The 21,782-nt window shown below is 41.7% G+C and overlaps 1 protein-coding gene across 1 annotated transcript in view; it reads right to left on the minus strand.

Moving 5' to 3' along the window:
- Window positions 1-17,260: 17,260 nt before the first annotated feature.
- TMEM38A (transmembrane protein 38A) overlaps window positions 17,261-21,782 on the minus strand; it is a 31,291-nt gene continuing 26,769 nt past the window's right edge. The window contains exons 5-6 of the mRNA XM_044285407.1: window positions 20,929-21,046; window positions 17,261-18,163 (exon numbers count right to left, since the gene is read on the minus strand). Coding sequence (XP_044141342.1) covers window positions 17,948-18,163; window positions 20,929-21,046 — 334 coding nt within the window. The 3' untranslated portion in view covers window positions 17,261-17,947. The remainder of the gene's footprint in view (window positions 18,164-20,928; window positions 21,047-21,782) is intronic.

Below are 21,782 nucleotides of genomic sequence, written 5' to 3' on the forward strand. Positions count from 1 at the left end.
CCCCCTTGTTTTCTTTTTCTTGTAAGAAGGGAGAAGGAAAGTCTGGCTCTCTTCCCTGCCCATAGAAACTTTCCCATGAGCACCTTCATTTTATTAAGGAATGACTTCGGGACTGAAATGGGGAGAGATCTAAAAGTATACATAACTTGAGGTAGAACATACGTTGTTAAAATGTTTTTTCTCCCTAGCCAAGACAGATTAGGTACTGAGGCTCTAGAGAGAAATGATTTTATTTTATTTATCAAGGGGTTATAATTAAGTCGAAAGAGAAGGTTCAGGTTAGCTGGTACTAATTTTCCTAAATATTTTATAGCTTCATTAGGCCATTTGAATGGGGTCGAGGCCTTTATGTGTCTCTTTGTAGCCGGATCAAGTGATACTCCCAAGGCTTCAGATTTTCCCATATTTATTTTAAAATTGGAGATAGCTCCAAATCTCCAATACATGAGGCATCGCTTCCTCGGGGTTCGTTATCATCAGTAAAAGGTCATCGGAAAACGCCGCCATCTTATGCTGGATACCTTCTAACTGTATCCCCTTGATATCGGTAGATTGTCTGAACTTCAGTAGTAAGATCTCCAATGTTAGAACGTTTCTAATCTGAAAGGCGTCCGACAAAGCTCCATTAACTAGTACTCTTGCAGATGGGGCTGAATATAAAGAAAAAATAGCATCAATAGTTTGCAAAGGGAAGCCAAAAGCTTCTAAACAGGATTTCATAAACAGCCAGTTAACTCTGTCGAACGCCTTTTCAGCATCAGTCCCTAAAAGTAAAAGTGGCGACTTCTTCTCCTTGGCTAGGAATATTGCATGCAATACTCTACTGACGTTGTGTCTTCCCTCCCTGCCAGGCACAAACCCCACCTGTTCCTCTCCTATCAGCTCTGGGAGCAGTTTTTAAATGCGTTGGCTCAATCGTTTTGCCCACCACTTCAGATCTGTGTTGAGGAGTGAAATGGGCCTATAACTACCACATTCCTCTGGATCCTTCCCTTCCTTATGTAAAATGGTAATGTGAGCTAGTTGAGCCTGAGGAGTGAGGGAAGAGCCCAACATCAGAGAGTTGCACATTTTGGTGAAGTGTGGTGTCAGGACCTCTTGGTATTTTTTATAGTAAGCAATAGGGAACCCGTCAGGGCCAGGGCTTTTTCCAGATGGGATAGTATTAAGTGTTTTTTCTACTTCCAACTCCGTGAATGGTAATAGAAGGCTATTTTTCCCTGCCTCAGAAATAGTTGGGATTTTGATGGAATGGAGAAAGGAGTCAATGTGATTTTGTAGGTGAGGGGGGTTATTCCCTGGGTCATCTGAGTTGACCTCAATGTTATACATTGATTTGTAGAATTTACAAAACTCTTCAGCAATGGCAGGGGTCGTAATTAGTCTATTACTATCCTTATCTTTAACGGCGCTAACAAAGGTTTTATTCCTCTGTGCTTTCAGAAGGGAGGACATTAATTTGGAACCCTTATCTCCATGTGAATAATGCTTAAACCTTAATGACTGTAAAGTTCTAGCTTACTTTACATTTAGCGTGTCCTTCAATTGGGAACGTAGGAAATTTTGAGTATTTTGTGTAACCTCTGTCATGTTGGACTTGTGTTGTTTTTCTAATGCGGAAATTTGTGATAGAAGGTGTTCTATTTTTTTGGTTCTTTGTCTTTTTACCCTGGTACCCAGGCTGATAAGTTCCCCTCTGATAACAAAAATGCATGTTGGGGGTAATAACATAGTGGTGGGAGCCAAAATCAAATTCGGAGCACCACAACCACGGCTTAGGTAAAATGTAACCTGCAGGAAGCTGTATAGTAAGGGCCATAGGATATCTCCACAGGGATGACCAGTCTAGCATCCTAAAGGGTAATCAGTGTTATAGCCTAGTTACCCCCAAGGATCCATCCCAAAACCCACCGTTATCCATGTAATTTATAGAAACAGTGACATTACCAGCTACATAACAGGCGGGAAAAATACCGTTAATCAAAAACTGTGCATACTTCTAAATCCTATAATAGGAGCTCGATGTACGCCCAGGACGGCAGAATAAACACAACTGTTGACTGACAATAATGCTAATAAGTCCCCTCACTCGGACCTAGAAAGCAAAAAGTTAACTCAATTATCACAAGAGTCTCACGTGAGGGACTTCAATCAGCCGGATCAACTCTCTTCTTTGGAGACTTGAACTTCGCCACTCGATTCCATGGAGAAGGAATGGTTAACTGTGGGAGCTCCTCAAAATCGGTTACCGGGAGCCAAAGTGGAATGTCCATTGGCGCGATATCGAGTGCTTCCCATATCTTGTGTAGATCATCGGGATGTTTCACTATGATCTGTCTGCCATTAATGGTGGTGCTTAGGCCGAATGGGAATAGCCATCTAAGTGGGTGCTTCCTGGATCTCAGCTCCGATGTCAGCGGACGAAGGGCTCTGCGCTTGGCTAAGGTGCTTGCAGCTAGGTCCTGGAACAATAAGATCTTGTTGTTATCAAGCAGGATTTCTTCTTTATCCCTAGCTGCTTTTAGGACTTCTGAAGTGTCCAGATAATTAAGCAAAGCACATATGGTGTCCCTCGGGGGATCACCTGCTGGAGGTTTCGGCCTCAGTGCTCTATGCGCTCTTTCGATTGTTATAGTGGCCGCGCGATCCTCTCCCAGCAACATGGCGAATATGCGGCGGACCGCTTCAGTCAGCTCTTCTGCAGGAACTGATTCAGGAATACCTCTCAGCCTCACATTTTTTCTCCTTCCCCTGTTTTCTTGATCTTCAAGATACAGGTAGGCATTATTAATCTGCGAGCGAAGCGTTTGCACTTGTGATTGCATCCCTTTGCTGTGCTGGACTATCGCAGCCTGAGAATCTTCCAGAGCCTCCACTCTGTGTCCCATATGCTTCACCTCAGATTTTATATCCGCCAACTCCTTCATCACTGGCGTTAAGGCTTGTGCTAGGGTGTGCTTCAGGAAGGATCTAGTGATGGGCATCGGGTCTTCCCCGCCTTGTGCTTCGGAATGAGTGCACGAACTCGCACCATCCGAGTCTTCCTCCTCTTGTGCCGCGTCGCTGTAGTCTGCAGACGCCATTTTGCGGCGTTCGGCCGTTAGAGACAGCTTCTTCTGGAAGTATTTATTCATGTCCCCCTATGATTTCTTGACCCGTGGGGTAGCCTCTTGGTCTCTGCTTCTTTCCTTGCTGTGTTTGCCCATGCTTTGGCAGGTGAAAGTGCTGTTTTAGCTGATAAGCCAGGTGGTGTGGTGAGGAGCTCTGAGTTCAAGCGTCCTGCACCATGCTCCGTTGGCTCCGCCCCCTAGCGAAAGCTTTTGAAAGAGGTACTGTAGAATTAGGCACAATGGCTGGACCCCTCTTGTGGTTACCATTACTTAATTTGAAAATGTCTCCATTATGTATAGTACCTAAAAAAGAGTTGGGTAAATCCTTTCTCATAACCATTTCTATTCAATGACAGAGGATAGAGTAAAACAAAAATGCTAAATAATTGGTAATGAAAAATAAAAAAGGAGCTGGCAATCGGAAATAGTTATCTATCTGAGATTGCCACACAACTATCAGGGCCTGTGGTGGGTGTATACGGGTCTCTATCAAATCCCATAACTGTCAGAGCCCATGTTAAAAGGGATCCCTTGGCTTTGAAATCCCCTGAGGAGTCCACTATTACCCAGATAGAAACATGGCATGTTGGGCTGCACTAAGGTTTATTAGGGTATAGGTCCAAGAGTAGGGCGAGGTTCCAGACGGGGTTGCACTTGTCAGGATGGGTGCTCTGTATGTAAGCATTTTTAGGGACTGATAGCCCCTTCCATATTTTTTCTAGGGTCACAATAGGGGCTTGTAGCAGCCTATCTATACAGCAGACCCGCCCTGAATAGTGTTCATTTTCAATATTAACCACCACCAATCTACACCCACAACTGTGCACCAGACGGCCAGCAATACTACAAATGGTGGGAGGATCATAGTGGGACATGCTTCAGGTTGCTGAGGAAGTGAATCCTTTCCAGTGGAACCAGGATGACAGCATTGATCAAGAAGGTTAGGTACCCCCTGTTATCCTTTGTAATCATACATATCCATGCTGTAAATCTAGACCTCAAGATTGACCTGTCCTTTATGAATAGCTTGTGGTTTAGGGGGAGTGGTTATTGTTTTTTTGCATTCTAAAAAAAATTACCCTCCTATTAGGGCAATTTTTTATTTCTCTCTTTTAGATATCTAAACTAACAGTTAAGTTTTAGGAGTCCTTGTGTCATCTTCCCATGCTCGGCCAGCTGGTCTCCTGAAGGAATATGTTGTTGTCCTGTCTGACAGCATAAAGTTGCATGTTTTGTTCTAAAGCTGATGTATATGGTCACAGTCCATGGTTGACCATATCTGGTATTTCCTCTACTTGTTGACCTGTTTCATTGATATGTGATTTCTCCTAATACCATACTTTGGGTTTAACCCCTTCTACCCCGGGCCAGTTTTCGTCCTCCTGCCTAGGCCGTTTTTTTGCACCTTTGACTTGTGTCACTTTATGTGGTAATAACTTTGGAACACTTTTACTTATCAGCCATTCTTATTAGCCATTCTGAAATTGTTTTCTCGTGACACTTTGTACTTCATGACTTATGATTTATGATACGTCATAAATTTGAGTCACAATATATCACTTTTATTTATGAAAAAATCCTAAATTTACCCAAAGTTTGGAAAAATTTGCAATTTTCTAAATTTCAATTTCTGTGCTTTTAAAACAAATTGATCCATCATAAAAAATTTATTAGTTAACATTCCCCATATATCTACTTTATGTTGGCATCATTTTGTAAATGTAATTTTATTTTTTAGGACGTTAGAAGGCTTAGAATTTTAGAAGCCATTTCAAAACCGCCTTTTTAAGGACTAGTTCAGTTCTGAAGTCACTTTGTAGAGCTTGCATAGTAGAAGCCCCCCGTAAATGACCCCATTTTAGAAACTACACCCTCAAGTTACTCAAAACTGATTTTACAAACTTTGTTAACCCTTTAGGTGTTCCACAAGAATTAAGGAAAATTAAGATGAAATTTCTAAATTTCACTTTTTTGGCAGATTTTTCATTTTATTCAATTTCTTTTCTGTAACACATTAAGGGTTAACAGCCAAACAAAACTCATTATCTATTACCCTGATTCTGCAGTTTACAGAAACACCCCACACGTGGTGGTAAACTGCTGTAAGGGCTCATGGCAGGGCGCAGGAAGAATGGAGCGCCGCCTGGTTTTTGGAAGGCTGATTTTGCTGGACTGGTTTTTAGACACCATGTCCCATTTGAAGCCCCCTGATGCACCCCTACAGTAAAAAAAAAAGGTGACCCCATTTTGGAAACTACAGGATAAGGTGACAGTTTTATTGGTATTATTTTAGGGTAAATATGATTTTTGATCGCTGTATATTACATTTTTTGTGAGGTAACCATAAATGGCTGTTTCATTTTGACAGGTTAGATCATGTGCTATTTTTATAGAGCAGGTTATTACAGACGCGATTATATCAAATATGACTACTTTCTTTGTTTCCGTTTTGTATAATAAAGCATTATTGAAAAATATATATATATATTCTCTGAACGCCATATTTTTATTTTTCTGCGGATCATCTTGTGCAGGAGCTCGTTTTTTGTAGGAAGAGTTGACATTTTTATTGGTACATATGATTTTTTGATCATTCATTATTACGCGCAAGGTGCCCAAAAAAATTGGTTATTTTGGCACAGTTTTTATTTATTTTTACAGCATTCACCTGTGGGGGTAGGTCATGTGATATTTTTATAGAGCAGGTTGTTACGCATTAACACCTAAAATGTGTACTTTGTTTTAATCTATTTCATTTTAACACAATAATAGTATTTTTGAAACAAAAAAATAATATTTTAGTGTCTCCATAGTCTGAGAGCCATATTTTTTTTAATTTTTTGTCCGATTGTCTTAGGTAGGGTCTAATTTTTGCGGGATGAGGTGATGGTTTGATTGGTACTTTTGGGGGGGGGGCATACGCCTTTTTGATTGCTTAGTGTTGCACTTTTAGTGATGTAAGGTGACAAGAATGGCTTTTTTGGCACAGTTTTTATTTTTAATTTTTTACAGCGTTTATCTGACGGGGTATATTATGGGATATATTTATAGAGCGGTCGTTACAGAAGCAGAGATACTTAATATGTGTGTTTTTTCTATTTTTTATTATAAAATCAGGGGAAAGGGGGCGTTTTTACTTATTTTTTCCTTGAAACTTTATTTTTCATTATTAAAACACTTTTCTAAACTTTTTTTTACCTTTATTTCTGTCCCACTCTGGGACTTCAACTATTGGTGGTCTGATCCCCTCTGCAATGCATTACAATACATCTGTATTGTAATGCATTGCCTGTTAGTGTATCACACTAGTCTGGGGCTGGATCTCCTCGGCTTCTGTAGAAGGCAGGTCCCGATTGGGCAGCCTCTGCTAGGCATCGGGCTGCCTTCGCACCAGTTGAGTCCCCGTCACTACAGAGCGGTCATCCATTTGCATGCGGAGAGGCCATCGTGGCCATCTTGATTGAAGAAAACGCACAGTGATGTGATGATGTCATCATGCTGGGTGGACGCGGTGGCATCATCATCGATGACGTCACCGCACCTGGCCAGCCTGATGACATGGTGACGTCACACATCAGTGTGCACAAGATTCGCACATTTTCTTCAATCAAGATGGCTGCGACAGCACCTCTACAAGCAAATGGATGAATGGATGAGTATGTTTTTTATTTTTTTTATTTTTTACTGCCATTTCAGGAAAACTTGATTTATATACTACAAAGCTCCAGGAAATTCGGCTTCGTGACAATTCCAATTTTTTCAAAAATTCTGATCGAAGTCAATTTGTTTAACTTTGATTTGCTTAACACTAATTGTAGTGTTCTGACTGTACTGGTCACACATGCCGGTGTAAATGATATATGCTCCACTCATTTGATGAATTTCATTGCCATTGTCCTTTCTGATTTTAGTCATTTTGCCTCCTTTTATCCTCAGTTGGTTCTTGTATGGTCAGAGATAGTACCAAGGTGAAATTGGCTCAGAGCTCGTAATCTAGATGGAATTGAGAGAACACACCACTTTAAATTTGCATTCAATGTGCAATGCTTGTGCTCTTGGAGAGGTAGTCACTAGACACAGGCTACTCGAAGGTAATTACTGCAACCTTCTCCTACAGGATGGCATTCATCTGATTGACATTGGCCTTTAAATATTTCTTTCTGGCATTCAGAATGCAGTTCAGCGGACCCTGTTTCTTTAGTCAGGTGGGGGTCGGACCAAGATGTAGTGGTTATACCTCATTCCTATGGCGGTTAAGATGATCTTTGTGATGTCACCCAGAAGATAATGGACAGGGGCAAATTGGCAATTCACCTCATCGGGAAGATTCCCGGTGGGCCGATTGCCTTTACTACACAATGGGTGCCAGTGCCCTCCCTCCCTTCCCAATGGTGGCTTCTGCATTGTAATGATAATGACAGCGCAGCCCTCTGCTGTCACACATATGATAATGAGCGCACAGCAGGGCGGCCTGCGATATGTATTACTGAGGGCTGCGCAGTAATTATCATGATAATGCCGGAGTCGTCTCCACATGGTCGCTCAGCAGAGGAGGAGGAAGCTAGGAGGTCCTCCCTGTCTCCAGTGAGAAGTGCCGAGGAATCTTCAGAAAGTGAAGATTGTGTGATGCAGAGGCTGAGGAGTGAGGAGCAGATGTGGAGGATGGAGGTGAGAACAGCACAGGCTATTTCTACTTAACAGAAGGAGTGGAGACATACTGGGGAAAATGTATCAAACTGGTGTAAAGTAGAACCATTTTTTATGTTTCACACCTTCTTTGGAAAATGAAAGGTGGAATCTGATTGGTTGCTATGGGCAACTAAACCAGTTTTACCTTACACCAGTTTGATAAATCTGCCCCACTAAGCACTGAGGAGACAAGAAAGGAGCTGTGCAAGCATACAATAAGGCCTCATGCACACGACAGTATTGCTTTTTCAGTGTTTTGCGGTCCGTTTTTTACGGATCCGTTGTTCCGTTTTTTGTTTCCGTTGTGTTTCCGTTTCCTTTCCGTTTTTCCGTTCCGTTTTTCCGTATGCCATATACAGTATACAGTAATTACATAGAAAAAATTGGGCTGAGCATAACATTTTCAATAGATGGTTCAGCAAAAACGGAACGGATACGGAGGACATACGGATGCATTTCCGTATGTGTTCCGGTTTTTTTGCGGACCCATTGACTTGAATGGAGCCAAGCACCGTGATTTGCAGACAAGAATAGGACATGTTCTATCTTTTCACGGCACGGAAATACTGAAATACTGAAACGGAATGCACACGGAGACACTTCAGTATTTTTTGCTGAACCATTGAAATGAATGGTTCAGTATATGTTCCGTATACTGAGCTAAAAAAACGTCCAGTATACTGAACGCAAAATACTGTCGTGTGCATGAGCCCTAAGTCAAATCAGCAGGCTTACAATAAATCACAGGTGAGACCCAAGTTCATGTGGGTGAAGGGACGACAGCTCACCTTCCTCATGCAGACGCTGGGGGCGCAATAGCAGTAAAAAAAAAGGTGATGGTGCTGTGTGTAAGCAAGCAGTTTTAACGCACAATGCTGGGACACTATATTAAGCTGCACTATGGTATTTGGTTCTGCTGGGACACTATATTAAGCTGCACTATGGTATTTGGTTCTGCTGGGACAATATATTAAGCTGCACTATGGTATTTGGTTCTGCTGGGGCAGTATATTTTGCTGCACTGTCGTATCTGGTTTTGCTGGGACACTATATTGTGCTGCACTGTGGTATCTGGTTCTGCTGGGGCAGTATATTTTGCTGCACTGTGGTATCTGATTCTGCTGGGGCAGTATATTGTGCTCCACTGTGGTATCTGGATCTGCTGGGACAGTATATTGTGCTGGACTGTGGTATCTGGCTCTGCTGGGGCAGTAAATTGTGCTGCACTGTGGTATCTGGTTCTGCTGGGACAGTATATTGTGCTGGACTGTGGTATCTGGCTCTGCTGGGGCAGTAAATTGTGCTGCACTGTGGTATCTGGTTCTGCTGGGACAGTATATTGTGCTGGACTGTGGTATCTGGCTCTGCTGGGGCAGTATATTGTGCTGCACTGTGGTATCTTGTTCTGCTGGGACAGTATATTTTGCTGCACTGTGGTATCTGATTCTGCTGGGGCAGTATATTGTGCTCCACTGTGGTATCTTGCTCTGCTGGGACAGTATATTTTGCTGCACTGTGGTATCTGATTCTGCTGGGGCAGTATATTGTGCTCCACTGTGGTATCTGGATCTGCTGGGACAGTATATTGTGCTGGACTGTGGTATCTGGCTCTGCTGGGGCAGTATATTGTGCTGCACTGTGGTATCTTGTTCTGCTGGGACAGTATATTGTGCTGCACTTTGGTATTTTGTTCTGCTAGGGCAGTATATTATGCTAAATGTGATATTTGGTTCAGCTAGAACAGTATATTGTGCTGGACTTTGGTATTTGGCTCTGCTGGGGCAGTATATTGTGCTGCACTAAAGTATTTGGTGTGCTGGGACAGTATATTGTGCTGGACTTTGGTATTTGACTCTGCTCGGACAGTATATTGTGCTAGACTTTGGTATTTGACTCTGCTGGGACAGTATATTGTGCTGCACTATGGTGTTTGTATTAGAACTAAATGGGGCACTACAGGAGGGCTATTATAAAAACTGGGGGCACTATGGTGGCATTATTACTACTGGGGGTACTGTAGGGGCATTATTATTATTATTATTATTCAGCACTATATGTAGGCATTGCTACTAATGAGTACTAACACTATTGGGGTTACTATTACTAATCAGGACAGTCTAGGAGCACTATTACTATGGGGGGACTATCTGTATGGCACTGTTATTTCTGACAGTATAGTGTTTCTGGGCATGGGGGAGCACAGTGAGCACAGTATTGGGAGTAGTAGCAGGATGATAGTAGCCTATATAAACTTTGTGAGCTGATCTAGGTTTTGTATAAATTTGGGGTCTCAGTTGCAAAATATGTAACAGTCCCACATCTACCATGTGCCATATAGTAATACTGGTGTGTTCTTAAAGGGGTTATCCCATGACTAATGTAAAAAAATGAAGGATGAAACTGAGCATGTACGGCCATCTCAGTGAGCAGGTCAAAGAAATAAGAAAAAAAACAAGCAGCAGGTGGCGCGATACAGATATATTTTATTGAATAACTCAGTGGCTATGCAAAATTTTTTATTACATTCAATTACAAAAGTATTCAGATACAGGTGCTGATTTGAAAACTGTAGAATATTTTTCGTGGGACAACCCTTTTAAGTGGGAGAGGGGACTGCACTCCCCTGACCAAAGACGTCTGCCTGTAAGTCATATGCCCTTGACTGCTTATTTTCAAATGTGTTTCAATCTCTTTATTAGAAAGTAGGGTCACTTTAAATAGATTTCTCTGCCAGTTAAAACCAGATAGTAACACTTTTTTTTCTTTCTGTTTTTATTGTCTTATTGCAGATTTATTCATTCTATTTCCTGAACAGGATTATGGCGGAAGACATCTTGCCTGAGCTGTTCTTAACAGCATTTAGAAATCATAAAAAAAAAACTGCTTTACAGCAGCCCCATGGGCCATAGACACAATGGTCAGGAGAGGACCTCATTGACTTCTATGGTGGAGTTTTCTAGACATGCTCTGTGACCTGTGCAGAGGTCATTGTACAAGGAATAGATAAGCGCTGAAAATCACCTATTGTGAATGGTGGATTGGCACGGATGTAGTAGGGGAGAACACCAAAAGACAACAAGAAGGAATGGAAAAGACACTAGGCCTCACCGCTAGGGAAGGAAAAGGGTCACCACCTATAAAACCCTGCTCCTGGCCCTAACTCCTATCCGTATGGGTACCTCCCGATGGTAGAGATGCCCATACACAGGAACCTAGAAAACCCTGGTGGCCCTCGGATGCCCTAATGGTAATGACAGGGCAGAGACAACCCGCTCCTTCCCTGGTGAAGGAACCAGCGTCTCGCTGAGGCCTAGCAAACAACAAAGGTGGGGGGGGATACAAAATACAACAAGCGGAACACTTAACTTCTGAGGCTGATGGATGATGGATGAACAGGACTTCAACTAGAACCACACTCCAGCTCTTCCAAAAACCAAATGAAGCTATCAGAGCAAGGAGTGATGGGTAAAGTCAGGCTAAATAGGGGGAGGTAAAGGTCACATGATCCACACCTGAACAGGAGGTGTGGACATACAAGCAGCACACAGACAAAGTGAAACCAAAACCAAAAGATGCTGTCAGATCACTAATGTGCAGATAATCTTTCAGACCTTCTAAAACCTGTCACCGGTGGGACATCTATACACAGAGGTAATATCAATACAGCCAGGATTAGAATGAACTGCAGTAAAGTGATCTGTATAAACCAAGAAGTTATTAGACATAGTGGCCAGTGCGTGCAAAAACTGCAGGATTTTTGGTTTTAGTTTAAACATAAAAAGTGACATGGAAAATTAAAAATAACATCATCAAAAATTTATTTAAAAATACGTTAAACATTAAAGTGATTTAACCCTTTAAGGACCGGGCTCATTTTCACCTAAAGGACCAGGCCATTTTTTGCAAATCTGACTAGTGTCACTTTATGTGTGAATGACTTTAAAATGCTTTTACTTATCCAGGCCATTCTGAGATTGTTTTTTCGTGACATGTTGTACCTCATGACACGGTTAAAATGGAGTAAAAAAAAAAAACATTTTTATTTAAAAAAATATACCAAATTTACAAAAAAAATTAGAAAAATTTGCAAATTTCCAAGTTTCAATTTCTCTACTTCTATAATACATAGTAATACCTCCAAAAAAACGTATTAATTTACATTCTGCATATGTATTCCCCATATTTGGATCATTTTGGGAATGCCATTTTATTTTTTGGGGACGTTACAAGGCTTAGAAGTTTTAGAAGCAAATCTTGAAATTTTTCTGAAATTTTCCCAAACCCACTTTTTAAGGACCAGTTCAGGCCTGAAGTCACTTTGTGAGGCTTACATAATAGAAACCACCCAAATATGACCCCATTTTGGAAATTACACCCCTCAAGGTATTCAAAACTTATTTTACAAACTTTGTTAACCCTTTAGGTGTTCCACAAGAGTTATTGGTAAATGGAGATGAAATTTCAGAACTTAAATTTTTTGGGCAAATTTTCAATTTTAATAAAAAAAATTCCAGTAACAAAGCAAGGGTTAATAGCCAAACAAAACTCAATATTTATTGCCCTAATTCTGTAGTTTATAGAAACACCCCATATGTGGTTGTAAACTACTGTACGGGCACACGATAGGGCGCAGCAGGAAAGGAACACCATATGGTTTCTGGAAGGCAGATTTTGCTGGACTGGTTTATTTACACCTTGTTCCATTTGAAGCACCCCTGATGCATCCCTAGAGTAGAAACTCCAAAAAAGGGACCCCATCTAAGAAACTACACCCCTCAAGGTATTCAAAACTGCTCCAGCATAAACATGCCGTTAACGACTACCTGTACAAACTCTGCTGCAGGACACTTCTGGGTAGCTTGGTTTTTTCACCGCGCCAGTGGCTGCTCATGCGCGACACATGCAGACTTCTGTGGCCATTTGATGAGATCACTAATCTGGTCAGTCGCAGCCAGGGCGCTGTCAGTGACATCATACCTTACACCTTCTTTCTGGAGCGTACATTGCATTGTGTCATTGATCAAGCGGTCGAGGAGCAGGAGCTGGAAGATGAGGAAGTCGCAATGCTGAATGAATTCCCAGGAGGGGCTACTCCATCTGAGACAAGTCAGCAGGAGTCTGAAGAGGAGTCAGAGGAGGATGGGGGGAGGAGGAGTAGCAAGAAGATCAGGTTTTAAACTTTTCTGGGATCCCTGGTGTTGTCCGTGGATGGGGGGAGGAGACCGAGGACAACATTCTCCTGGACGATGAGCAGGAGCCAGGCCGCTCCACCGCTTCCAATTTAGTGCAAATGCGAGCCTTCATGCTCCAGTGTTTGAAGAGGGATCTCCGTATAAAAAGCATAAAAGGAAAGGACCAGTACTGGGTGGCAATGTACTTAGACCCACAGTACAAACACAAAATAGGGGACATGTTACCAGCATCACAGAGGGCAGTCAGAATGAAGGATTTCCATGCCCTGCTGTGAGAGATACTGCATTCTGCTGTTGCGGGTGCTGGCAGAGGAATTTCCACCCACAGAGAAACAGTTGCGAGTACCAATCCTACAGCGCATTCAAGAAGATGTGTTGTCACTTCGGATATGAGATCATTCTTACAAGCAACCCATCAACAGCCGCCCTCCAGATCCTGCCTCAGGGAATGCCTAGACCGACTGGTGTCCGACTACATTGGGTTAACGGCCGATGTGGACGCTCTGAGAAGCGAGGAACCCCTTGACTACTGGGTGTGCAAGCTTGACCTGTGGCCAGAGCTGGCACAATTTGCCATGGAACTCTCGGCTTGCCCCTTGTCGAGTGTCCTGTCCGAAAGGACGTTCAGCGCAGCAGGGGGGATCATGACCGATAAGCGCACTCGCCTAGCTCACGACAGTGTGGACTACCTCACATTTCTAAAAATGAATGAGGCATGGATCTCGGAGGAATTCAATACCTGTGACGACCACGTTTAATTGAATTTCCTCATGCTAGCCCACACATATCCGCCACCACCCAGAACAAATAATGGTCCCTGTCTTATGCAAATACAGCGGCATAAAAGGCTTTTTCTGTCCGGTGAACGCCTAATGTTTGGGACCTCGGAGGAATTCAACACCTGTGACAACCACGTGTTATCGAATTTCAACTATTATCATTTGTTGTTTTTTTTCAAGAGGGGGGATTTCGTTAGCAATGTTTTTAATACAATTTTATATGTATTTGACATGTATTTGTACTGGCCTGCAGTAAAATTGATATCCAATGACCGTCTAATATACCTCCAGCCACATAATCACTTGATTTTTCTGTCCGGCAAATGAATAATTTTTGGGGCCTGTAGTCCACTGGCCTGCAGTAAAATTGATATTCATTGACCGTCTAATATACCACCAGCCACATAATCACTTGATCTTTTATGTACGGTAATGCATAATTTTTGGGTCCTGTAATCTAACTGGCCAACAGTAAATTTGTTATACGGTGACCGCCTAATGTACCTCCAGCCACATTATCATTTGTTATTTTCTGTCTGGCAAATGAATAATTTTTGGGGCCTGTAGTCCACTGGCCTGCGGTAAAATTGATATTCATTGACCATCTAATATACCTCCGGCCACATAATCACTTGATCTTTTATGTACGGTGAATGCCTAATTTTTGGGGCCTCGGAGGAATTCAACACCTGTGACGACCACGTGTTATCGAATTTTACCTATTATCATTTGGGGTCTTTCAAGAGAGGGGGTTTCATTAGCCATGTTTTTAATCCAATTTTATATTTTTAGTTCTTTTAAACATATGTATTTGACATGTATTTGTACTGGCCTGCAGTAAAATTGATATCTAATGACCATCTAATATACCTCCAGCCACATAATCACTTGATGTTTTCTGTCCGGTGAATGCCTAATGTTTGGGGCCTGTACTCACGTGGCCTAAGATAAAAAATTTCTAGGCTCCAGCATGGCCCATTTTTAAGTTTCCCTTTAAGACGCATAAAAATGGCCCCTGATTAAAAAACATATTTTTTGTGGGAATTTTTGCCATTGATCCCTCTCTGGTATGTCCCTGTCCATGTTGTGGGATGATTTGTGCAATTCTTGTAAGTATTTGGTGGCTGCAAATATGACCTGAAGGTTTGCCTGCCATTAAAGTGAATGGGGCCCGCCGCAAACTTGCAGTTCGCGAACATTTGATCGCATTCGCGAATCGTCTCGGCCGATGTTCGTCCATCAGTAGTAGCTATAGCCTGTAATATTATTACACTCCAGAAATACATCTAGGCTCCTCTTGAACTCTTTTAGTGAACTCACCATCACCACCTCCTCAGGCAGAGATTTCCATAGTCTCATTGCTCTTACCCTAAAGAATACTCTTCTATGTTTGTGTGCCAACCTTCTTTCCCCCAGACGCAGGGGATGTCCCCTCGTCACAGTCACAGTCCTGGGGATAAATAGCTGATGGGAGAGATTTCTGTACTGACCCCTGATATATTTATACATAGTTATTAGATCTCCCCTCAGTCGTCTTTTTTCTAAAGTGAATAACCCTAATTTTGATAATCTTTAAGAGTATTGTAGTCCCCCCCAATCCAGTTATTACTTTACTTGCCCTCCTCTGAACCCTCTCCAGCTCTGCTATGTCTGTCTTGTTCACAGGAGCCCAGAACTGAACACAGTACTCCATGTGTGCTTTGACTTTGATTTGTAAAGGGGTAGGACTATGTTCTCATCACGGGCATCTATGCCCCTTTTGATGCAACCCATTAGTTTATTGGCCTTGGCAGCAGCTGCCTGACACTGGTTTCTACAGTTAAGTTTGCTGTTCAAAAAAATTACTAGGTCCTTTTCCATGTCAGTGTTACCCAGTGTTTTACTATTTGGTATGTACAGGTGACTTGAATTATTTATTTCCCATGTGCATAACCTTCCAATTGTCAGTGTTAACCTCATCTCCACTTCTCTGCCCAAGCCTCCAATCTAACCAGATCCCTCTGTAGCTGTATATTGTCCTCTTCCATGTCAATTACTTTAAACAGTTTAGTGTCATCTTCAAAAATTGATATGTTACTGTGCAAGCCTTCTACAAGATCAATAATAAATATATTGAAGACATTAGGGCCCAATACTGACCCCTGAGGTACCTCACTAGTGACAGTGACCCAATCTGAGTGTGTACCGTTAATAACCACCCTCTGTTTTCTATTACTAAGCCAGTTACTTACCCACTTACAGACATTTTCTCCCAGTCCAAGCATTCTGATTTTATATACTAACCTTTTATGTGGTACGGTGTCAAATACTTTGGAGAAGTCCAGATATACGTCCATTGATTCGCAGCGGTCAAGTCTAGAACTTACCTCCTCATAGCAGCTAATTCAATTAGTTTGACATGACCAACAATCATGAAGCCATGCTGATATGGCGTTAGTTGCTTATTTTCATTGAGGTACTCCAAGATAGCATCTCTTAGAAAACCTTCAAACAGTTTACCCACCATAGATGTTAAACTTACCGGCCTATAGTTTTCACGCTTTGTTTTTGGACCTTTTTTGAATATTGGCACCACATTTGCTATGCGCCAATCCTATGGAACACTCCCTTTCTCCTGATTACATATTTTTATGTTATCCATCCTAAAGACACTTCTGAAATCTCTGCTACTAGGGGTCTCCCTTCTAGCAATTTTGCTTTCTATTTACTGTTGCTAGGTGAATCTAGCTGCCTAGAGGAACTGAAGGAAGTGGGTCTGTCAGTCACTGGCTGGCTTCAGAGCTCAGTGCAGAGGCCTCTTCCCCATCCAGGTCTCTGAGCTTGAATGCTACAGAATTCTCAGCATCTGAGACTGCGTTTTCTGTGTATGACATCACATCTTCCCTCCAGTACATGGTAAGTACATTTCTTATACCATACATAATAGAATACATAATAGAATGAATTTATGAAATGCTTGAGTGCCTCTATATGTGTTGGTTTTAGCTTTTTTATTAGTCATCATCCCTTACTGAACTGACTTTGCATCATTTTACATAGTCCTTGCCCTGCCTGTGCTGTACTCAATAAGTGTCCTTGTGTTCTGAATCTTTCCCTTCATAAACTCTACCTCTCCACAATAAACTGACTTCTGTGACCTGCAATGATTATGCTGGCATGAATAATGTATATTAGATCTGTGTGCTATAAACTGTCTCCTACACACCATGTATGCTGACGATAGGGGCATGGATCAGGTTAGGGCTCGCTGGTGATTAGTCTAGAAGTATGGCAAAGGAAGTCTAGAGCAGTATAGTACTGGCAGACTGCCTGTATTAGGACACATCCCCAGGCTTCATGCAGGATCAGCATACTGGGAGAGCTAGAAGTCTATATAAGCAGACCAGAGCATTGTGGGAGGCTGGACTGGATCCTCACAGTGTTCCCAAAAGCAGAAGTTAATTTGTGAGAAGCTCTAAAACTTAGTTACCCTTAGAAGAATGTATATTCAGTCGTTAAAACATCTTTATTCATTTTGAGTCACCAAATGCTGGACTTTTACAAAAGTTTATAGATTTAACTTAAAAGACCAAAAAGTATGAAACAATGTTACTTCCTCCCCTGGAGCTATGAAGGTTTGTACAAATTCAATTATATATGAGAAAAATGTTATGTTAATTTAAAAACAATAATCTGCCATTAATTTAGTGTAGTTTTAATAAATATAACACATTTTCTGTCTTTTTTCACAAAATAGAATTTATGAAAGCATAACATATAAAAAGGAATTTTAAAGATGTTCCAAGCTCCAAGTGATTATTTAATCTGCTCTAAATTATTAGATTATTCAGTGATCTTCACATTAAAGAACACTAATATCTGAATAATGGATGGATGGAAATTGCTAAATCCCAAATGAGGCCATTATTAAAAGGAATGGGATCTTTTGTGTTGTATTCAGCTTAAGATCTCACACTGCAAGGTGGCTAAACAGATACATAAAGGATAATATGCAAATAAAATGTCCCTGTATCTCTCTACCAGTCCATTTGTTCATTGATTGTTGTCATTTGAGGCAAAAATAATCTAGTAATTACCTTGCAGGATGCCCATTCTGACCAAACTAAAAAAATCTAAATAAAAGGCTGAGGTTTACGACACATTGATTGTAAGTCATGGTGACCCAATCAAGAGCCCCTCACTCAGCCTTTTTCACTTTTCTCTTGCGAGTACCCTCATTCAGCTCTTCTTTGGATTTTGCACTTGAATGGGACACCTCATGGTCATCATGATGGTGATGATGGTCCTCATGGCCATTATGGTCACCGTTTGCAGCACTAAAAATGAACGGGCAGATGCAGTTCTCCAGGAGAGCAAAAGGTGATCCATGAGAGTGAGTTGCTGTCATGTAGATCTGCATGGAGGAAAAGGGAAACATATAATGGTAGTCAATACATCAAATACAGAATTAGAATAGCTTGTCTGCTGAATCCATGACATCAATGCAGAAAACATAAAAGATCTATTACTTATGTTGTGAGAATATCAGAAAGTATAAAAAATACAGTCCTTAATATTTAAATATAGGGTTATCCAACACCATTGCAGGTGACGCTAAGGGGGCTCTTCCCCGTCACTGATGTTTTGATCTGCGCGACGGGGAGATGCAGTGGCCACCGTGGGGGCATCAGGAGAGACGCGGGTACTGGGGAGTGGGGTAAGTATAACCTATATCAGGGCTTGGGCATTGGGGGGGTCATTATAGGGGTTGGACAACCCCTTTGAAGGGGTTGTCATGCTTCAGCAAATGGCATTCATTATGTAGACAAAGTTTATACAAAGCACTTACTAATGTATTGTGATTGTCCATATTGCCTTCTTCGCTGGCTGAATTCATTTTTCCTTCACATTATACACTGCTCGTTTCCATGGTTATGACCACCCTGCAATCCATCAGTGGTGGCCGTGTTTGCACACTATAGGAAAAAGTTCCGTCCTATGCGCACCCCCGCTGTCCCAGCCACTAGAAAGGCTGGCACATTCTACAATAGTGTGCAAAGCATGGCCACCGCTGCTGGATTGTAGGGTGGTCATAACCCCTGTATATGAGCAGAGTTTGATGAAAAAATGAATGAAGCCAGCAAAGGAGGGAATATGGACAATCACAATACATTAGTAAGTGCCTTGGATTAACTTTGTCTACATGATAAATGTCATTTGCTGAAGTGAGACAACCCTTCAACCAATATTTATTGCCCCAAACTACCACTGACACATACTTATAACTCATACTTATGTAATACCCCAGAGTGGTATTACCATTCCTATACCCTGCTACTGTCTTTTATTGCTAACCATAATGCCATCTGTGCATGGATTCCAAGATTTGTCACTGTGCATTGAAATTGTTGCTATGAAACTGTTTTGTACATGTACTAAGCCTGGTTCACCAGCATGTGGCAGCGGATATATGGCAGACAGATCTTTAGATAGAATGGACCTTACCACTCCATTACCCCCTTTTGGGCAGAAGTGGGCTAGTCCCGTTTACTACCAAGGGAGGGGTTGCAGGAAGTTTTCAGTAAGTCTGAGTGCAGTCTAGTCTAGAGTTGGAAGTCAATCAGAATCACCCTGACTCCTTACAGATTAACCGACAGAGTGTTGTGAGGGGGTCAACAGCCAAAGGCACCCCATTCCAAAGGTACCAGAACAGCCATAAAGTCCAGCGACCAGACTAAAGACGAGTTTAGCACAGCAGGGAGAGAAAGCAGAATATTCAAGACTGCCTGCCAGTTTATGCAAAAACCTGCTGAAACTAAGAGAAACACCACTTCTTGTACGAATGCAAGTTGATTCAAGTAAAGCTATTAAACTTTATGAAAGCCTGGACACGACTATTACTCCACCTCCACCATTACTCTCGCCTCTATTGCTTCGGAGCCTAACCCTGGGGAGTGACAGTGTCTAGGTAGGAGCACCGTGACACACACAGAAAATTATTGTGGCCGCACCACACCACTCAGCATTCCGATAAACCACGATGGGCCCTGGGGGGTGGCACATTGCACTTATTACTCTGTGGTTTGTTCTTACATGCCCTTAAATAGTTGATGCTCCGGCTTCCCATGCTCACTGCTGCCCGACTTCTCTATGCTGGCATGGGCATCGCACTACTCATCCAGCCAATCACTGGCCTCAGTATTATATGGCTGCTGCCCTGGCAGAGAGACCCAAGTGGTACTGCTGGATCAGTGGTAGCTTGAGAAGATGAGTTAAAAAAAAAAAATGTTGGTGCTTGCAAGGAATTACAATGAATAAACTATAGCAAAAGGGAATCGACAAGGCATGTGGTTACCATTGTGCAACATTAATGTTCATGAAAATGTAATTATCAGTTCAACAGGAGTAAGGCGTGAGCACACTAACTACAACACGTCCAGTAAATGGTAACCATTCTAGGGAGAGAAAGCACATATAGACTGCAGGACCAGGCTACATTGTGGTTGTCTGTGATCTGTCACCATATGGAGGTGCATAATTATATATAGGAGCTATAGGCACAAATCAGTAGCACATTTGTAATGAATTTGTAAATTTGCGTCATTTTGCATTTCAGATGCATTCGATGAATAAAAAAAGGATTGCAGAGGTGAACATAGCTGTTATAGATAGCCTACATATTTTTAGAGCTACTCATACAAGAAAGAGATCCTTCCTAACACTACACACAGAGAGAATGAATATAGGGCAGGTCTTTAGACATTTATATACAACATAAAACAACATTAAAGTTTTTAAGAGCTTTAAAGGGGCTGTTCCATAAGGACAACACTTGCTTTAGGCCACATTCACACCGCGCCCACGTTGTGGACTGCAAACCGTGGGCTTCTGGGTTCATGCCTCTGTGCCGCAAAAGATAGAACATGTGCCCTCTTTCGCTGCATCTTGCAGATCGCGGATCCATTGCAGTCAGCAACATGGGCACGACGCCCTATGGTCGTTTGAATGCACCCTAAAAGACATTCAGAGGGGGGAACCCTGTCCTTAAGCCCTAATGGACCATATGGAAATAGTTTGTCTACATGGAATGACCACTTTATGATCAACCATTCTATGGGGAAACATTTTTAACTGGACATGAAAAACGTAACATTCTGAATTAACAGACTAAGGTCATACCTTGCAAGTAGCCATAAACAGAGTAAAGAAAAAGATGAGGTTCACTTTGGAAATGGGTAACCAGTGCGATTGCTGCACAGTGAACAAGATAGCACCGTATAAACTGGCCTTGGTTGGGCTGTAGGGAACAAAAAAGGAACATTAGACCTCAATAAATAAAATAATACAGAAAAACATAGTAAGTATGGTATTTTCAGATTTTTTATGTATATGACTTATAGATAATAAAAAAAAAAAAGAGTAATCATTGAGTATATTTGCATTTTTATTGTATTTTTATATTTGCAGGCTGTCCAACCACATGATTATGATTGTGGAACTTAAAGAGGACCTATAACCTCTCCTGACTTGTGTCTGTTTTAGTAACTATTGCATTCCCCATGTAATAACAATTCTGGAGCATCTATTCTTATGACTGTTGTGTGATTTCTTTATTATTCCTCCTAGAGGTTATGAATAAATTACTAGCAGTTTGTAATGAAGGTCCAGATGGGTGTTTCCAGTTGGGGGGGTGTCCCGGGACAGACTGACTCTGGCAGCACTGATTGGATAATAGACTGTGCAGGGACACGTCCCAAACTGGTGACACCCAGCTGGACTTTCATTGCAAACTGCTACTAATTCATTCATAACTTATAGCTGGAATAATAAAGGAATGGCTTATCAAAGAGTAATAAGAACAGAGTATCCAGAATTGTTATTACAAATGATGCACGTAATTGCTAAAAACAGACATGTCAGGAGAGGATACCAGGTGCTCTTTAAATATAAGAACTACATGATCATTAAAAGAGCCTTTGTCAGCATGATCAACCCTATTAACCCCTTAAGGACCAGGCTCATTTTCACCTTAA

This window comes from Bufo gargarizans, chromosome 1 (assembly GCF_014858855.1).
Source record: "Bufo gargarizans isolate SCDJY-AF-19 chromosome 1, ASM1485885v1, whole genome shotgun sequence".
Lineage (NCBI taxonomy): Eukaryota > Metazoa > Chordata > Amphibia > Anura > Bufonidae > Bufo > Bufo gargarizans.